The 6,000-nt window shown below is 41.3% G+C and overlaps 1 protein-coding gene across 2 annotated transcripts in view; it reads right to left on the minus strand.

The window, feature by feature from the left end:
- The window catches only part of LCP1 (lymphocyte cytosolic protein 1 (L-plastin)), a 51,826-nt gene that overhangs the window by 8,614 nt on the left and 37,212 nt on the right, over positions 1 to 6,000 (minus strand). For both annotated transcript variants that reach the window (XM_006837629.1, XM_006837630.1), the window contains one exon: positions 991 to 1,114. In XM_006837629.1, the coding sequence (XP_006837692.1) occupies positions 991 to 1,114 (124 nt within the window). The remainder of the gene's footprint in view (positions 1 to 990; positions 1,115 to 6,000) is intronic.

A 6,000-nucleotide genomic window follows, 5' to 3' on the forward strand; every position in this document is an offset into this window, starting at 1 on the left:
ACAGGGTCACTGTGGGTCGGAACCAACTAGATGGCATTTAAAAACAACAAGAAGTGTTCTTATAGTCACTGATTTTGTCAAAATCTCTAGCATTTTAGCTACAATAGTGTAGTAATTAGTATTTCCGAGCCTTTATCGATAACTTTCTTTAGAATAACATAGTTATTAAAGGAAAACAAAGAGAAAAAGAAAAAGGGTTTTTGCTTACTCACTCATAATGTAATTTAATGTAGAAAAATCTTATAAAAATTTTTGTAGTTAGTAGTCACATAATCTAAGAAATATTACATTAAGCAATATAATCTAAGAAATATTACATTAAGCAGCTTACAACTATGTTGTTAAGTGCTGTAGTTTAGATTTCAATCCATAGTCACTCTGTATAGCTTTTCCAAGGAGTGACTAGTGAACTTGAACTGCCAACACTGTGGTTCAGATCAAGTTTTCAGTCCAGCACATTAACCCCCAGCGTTACCCCAGGACTCCTATGATTAAAATTGACACTAAGCATTGCTAAGTGTTCTGCAGGGTCTGGGATAGGAAGAGGCCCATGGCTTGGAGGTCTAGATACAAAGTCTAGTGAAGGCCCCTGGATGCAGTTACACAATTACTTTTTTTCTTAAATTTAAAAACAAAACCAAAAACACACAGCAGGAGAGAGCATGAAACGTCTCACCATGAAAAGCCCGAATCATGGAACTGTGCACACCTTAAAAAGACTATCATAATTTATGTCACTCTGAGAGAACACTGCCTAAAATGATGCATAAAAAATGATGGCTGTATTATTAATTATTATGGCAGAAAGTGAAATACAAGAAATTTGTCAATGAAATGGCCTAGGAACATCGAAACAATAATGGGTCCTTCAAGGAAAGTAATAATGGGAGGGGGAGCTTCAAGTACCCAACATTAAAGGCCACTTTAAAACACAGTGCACACACTAAAAACAAGCAAAGCAGACCTTTCATAGTTGACTAGAGATTTTACCTTGAAACTGGAGATGGACGAGCTTTTCCCTGATGCCCTCAATGTTTCATTCACCCAGTTGACAATAATGTCATCATTGACCTTCTGTCCACCGCCAATTTCTTCGAGGATATTCAGTGTGTACCTGAATAAAACCAAAAATAATTTCTGGAACAAAGTTGCTAAAGGATTCAATGTGGCCAAAATTCACAAGAGTCTCTTCTTTCAAGGTGTACCACAGAAGATAGTGTAGACACCATTATATTTGAGGAAAAACAGAATATATAATAGCATTAGTTTCAAAATAAAAACTTTAAAGGTAACCTTATGGTTGTTACAATGGAACATAAAACAAATACCTCCTTCTGAGTTTCATCTTCTCTGTGCCAGGTGAGAGAACAGAAGAGAAGAAAAGGAAATAAAAAAGAAGCAAAGAATTCGAACCAGTGACTTTTTTTTTTTCTTAAAAGAATCACAAAAATCCAAGAACAACTCAATGGTAGGAACTGCAAGTAGCCAAAAGTATCAAAATTTATTTTTAATATTAATTATATGCAGAAATATTAGTAAATAACTGATAAAAAAAAAAAGTAATCTCTGGTCTACATCAGATACACAGTGTGGTGAACTTTGGTGGTGAGGAAATACTTATTAAGAATATATGCTTTGATATCCTAAAAGTCCATGGATCAAAAAAGAATCAACTCAAGTCAGTTCTGACTCATAGTGACCCTGTATAGGGTTTCCAAGGAGTGGCTGCTGGGTTTGAACTGCTGACCTTGAGGTAAGCAGTATAGAGCTTATCTTATAGCAACACACTTCGCTGATGGGTTTGCTTTGTGCTGCGGAGTCGGTTCTGACTCATAGCGACCCTGTATGGGATTTCCAAGGCTGTACATCTTTACCGGAGCAGAAAGCTTCATCTTTCTCTTGAGGAGCAGCTGGATGAGTCGAATTGCTGACCTTGTGGTTAGCAGCCCAACTCATAACCCACTCAATCTGAGAAAGGGAAATAAGAGTATAAGCAAGCCAAAGCAGCTGTTCAGGGTTCAGTTTGCCAGAGGTGTTAAATTACACAAGCAAGACTTGGATTGCAGTGTGAGTTTTTAAAACTGAATGTCAAGTATCCTGTGATTAAATTTCTCCTGGAAGGGCCCACCTAAATGAGGTTATTCTCCACTTGGATGCCCAACGATTCTGCTTACGTAATAATCCCTTGGGTATCTGATTCCAGTTACTGCTTCTATGGAAGCACAACGCTCCCACGATTTCCCTCACTGTTGCCATGTCTAATCCTTGAAATAAGAGCAATGCTTAACTTCCTCTAGGTCACAGCACGTTCCCATCGTGACAGACCAGCAGGAAAAAGGCATCTGCAACTTTTCTTTGTCAAAAACAAATTTTGTCTACTAGAACTGGCAGTAAAATCCTCACAATGATACCTTCCCAAATCCCTCAGATGAACTGGCTCCTCTTCATTCTATGAATTTCCCTCACAGTATCTCCAGAACTACCTTTATATAGTTTTGTTCATGTCATTCAAAGTGACTGACTCTCCACAGCTCAGTTCATGGAATCAAGCTTCTTAGCATGGTGTACCAAAACAAATCAGCTGACATCAGTTCAATTCCAACTCATGGCAACACCACGTGTGTTAGAGTAGAACTGTGTTCCACAGGACTTGCAATAGCTGGTTTCCTGGAAGCCAATCACCAGATCTTTCTTCCAAGGCACGTCTGGGTGAACTTTCTAAACTGGAAGTGAGCAACTGAGTGAGTTAACCGTTAGTACCACCCCTGGTTTACAAAAGGCCCTTCACAAGCTGCCTTGAGTGTCCCTTCTCAGCACATCTCCAGTTTCCCTCCAGCCTTCATCTGTGCCACCCCCGTAGTTGCCCCCTCAAAGACACACTTGCGTTTCAAACACACAGAACAGTACTCGATTCCTCCATTACACCATGAAGGCTGCATCCATGATTCAGCTGTGCTCTCTGCCTGGGATGTCCTTTGTCATTGTTGCTGTTGTTAGGTGCCATTGAGTTGGTTTGGACTCATAACAGAATGAAACACTGTCTGGTCCTGTGCCATCCTCACAATCATTGTTATGCTTGTGCCTACGGCTGCTGACACTGTGCACTATCTCGTTGGTGGGTGGGGACCTGTTCTTCCTTTTTTTATGGACCTCCACTTTACTAAGCATGATGTCTTTTTCCAGGGACTGGACCTACCTGATAATATATCCGAAGTATGAGAGATGAGATCTGGCCATCCTGGGACATTTGGCTGTACTTTCTCCAACACAGATTGGTTTGTTCTCTGACAGTCCATGGTAATTTTAATACTCTTCTCCAACACCATAACTCAAATATATCCATTTTTCTTCAGTCTGCCTTATTGATTTTCCAACTTTCACATGCATATGTTGTAATGTGCCGTGGAGTCGGTTCCGACTCACAGCTACCCTGTACAGGGTTTCTGAGGCTGTAAATCTTTACAGGAGCAGAATGCCTCATCTTTCTCCTGCGAAACAGCTGGTAGTTTCAAACTGCTGACCCTGAGGTTCGCAGCCCAATTCATAACCACTACGCTACCAGAGCTCCTTACATGCATATGAGGGTACTGAAAATACCATGGCTTGAGTCAGCCACACCTTAGCCCTCAAAATGCCTTTATCTCCAGTAAATTTCTAATCTTGCAACACTTTTCCAAGTGGCCTGTGTAGTTTATTTATTGCTACATTTGATTCAAACCGGTTTCCCAAAACTCTAGATAAAGCTGATGCCCAGCAGACCCCCTCTAACAGCATCCACACTCCGTCATCACTGCGTTTCCAGAGGTCAGCAGAGTGCCAACAACATGATATCCAATTGCTGACAATTTGATTCGGAGTCATGACAGCCTATGTGTTTCTGAGTAGAACTGTACTCCACAGGGCTTTCAATGGGTGAATCTTCAGACATATATCACCAAGCCTTTCTTCTAAGGGACCTCTGAATGGACTCAAACCTCCACCTTTACTACGAATGGCCAAGCACACTGCCCAAGGACACCATTCAGCACATGAAAGAGCAAAGAGGTGAGGAAAATAAGTAAAAAGAGTTGTTTTTTCCCCAGAGAAAGCAAGGAATGAAATAATCTAGAGATAGTACAGATGAGAAGTACTTACTCTGGATCCAGAGATGGGACCAAAATGCCAGGGGATAAAGATTACAAATGGGAGAAGTGCCTGGTTGATTTTCAAAATCTTCTTACTAGGAAAAGGTCCTAGTTCTGATCTGTTCATAAAGGTTATGTTTTATGGCACCCCCCCACCCCACCCCGGCCCTTGTTTCCTGGTAGCCTGTGTATGGCATTATTAACATTTGCTGAGGCTTTCTGCTCCTGTAAAGATTTATAGCCTTGGAAACCCTGTTCAGGGTCACTATGGGTCAAAACAGACTCAATGGCACTTAACAACAACAACAACATAACACTTAAGAGTTTCTGCCTAACAGCCTTCTCATTAAGAAATGGATTCATGCTTGTTTTATCAGAGGAAAAACCCATTGCCACTAAGTCAGTTCCAACACCTAGCAACCCCATAGGATGGAGCAGAATTGTGCCACTGGGATTTCCAAGGCTGTAATTCTTAGGGAGTCCTGGTGTGGCACTGTGGGTTAATGAGTCAGACTGCAAAGCTGTTTGAACTGCAAGGTTGGCGGTTCAAGCTCACCAGCTGCTCCTGAGAAACCCTACACAGGGTCGCTATGGGTTGGAACCAACTTAACAGCACATGACAACAAATCCTTACAGAGAAGTCCTGGTGTGACGCTGTGGGTTAATGTGCCAGACTGCAAAGCCATTTGAACTGCAAGGTTGGCGGTTCAAGCTCACCAGCTGCTCCTCGGAAACCTATACAGGGTCATTATGGGTCGGAGTTGGCTCGACAGCACTTAATAACAACAACAATAATCCTTACAGAAGCAGCCTGCTGCAGGTTTCTCCCACAGAGCAGTAGATGGGTGCCAACCGCCAACCTACTGATTAGCAGCTGAACGCTTAACCACTGCACACCTGAAGAAGCAAATAAATGCCTTTTTTGAATCTTCTAGTAGCTCCACTCTTGTTAAGAATGGATTCCTTTTGTCAGGAATTAGAGACCAGCATTATTGAGAGACTCAAAGGACTAGAAGCAGTACTTTTGGCCCACTTCTTATGCTAGGAAGGCTTACTTTTATTTAAAAAAAAAAAAAACAGCACTGGAAAATTTACAAAAAGCCACTATGGAACAGGAGTCCTTACAGAGATGCAGAAAGTTGTGGGGAAGGCTTACTGCATTCTAGGGTTTAAGAGTCACCCTTCTCAGTGGAACATAGAGCTTTGGTGAATAAAATGTTGGATCACAGGCTTACTTGTGCTTACTTAAGACTCTGTAGGGAACAGTTTGTTGTGTTGTTGTTGTTGTTGTCAAGTGCCTTGGAGTCGGTTCCAACTCATAGCGACCTTGTATAGGGTTTCTGAGGCTTTAAATCTTTGCAGGAGCAGAGAGCCTCATGTTTCTCCTTCGCTGTGGCTGGTGGACTCAATCCAACCTTGTGGTTTTCTGTTCAGTACTTATCATACAGAGCCACTGAATTCTCAAGATAATAGTTTATTCACTACAAATTAGTCAGTAAACACACATAAGCCCGTGGCTTACCTTCCTTATTGAGCACTCCGCCCCTAGGTAGTAGTGTTTCTGGCAACTCAAGTGAGATGCAGAGGTTTAAAATGCATCAGATGCAGGAACAGAGACTCAGGCTGAACGGATAAGGGAGGAAAAGTGGGATGTATATGCCCTTATATATCCCACAAATAAACAGGAGTTTGAAAAAGGATATTTGGACATGGGTAACCACAGGGAGGAAACAGGACAACTCTTATTGCATGGAGGGAATTGTAATTATTGAGATCAAACAGTGTAGGATTTGTTAAATGTAAAACCTATGATCTTGTCTGTAAACTTTCACTCAATTCACAATAAAAAGTTTTTTTAAAAAAATGCATGACAGAC

This window comes from Chrysochloris asiatica, unplaced genomic scaffold (genome assembly GCF_000296735.1).
Source record: "Chrysochloris asiatica unplaced genomic scaffold, ChrAsi1.0 scaffold00022, whole genome shotgun sequence".
Taxonomy (NCBI): Eukaryota; Metazoa; Chordata; class Mammalia; order Afrosoricida; family Chrysochloridae; genus Chrysochloris; species Chrysochloris asiatica.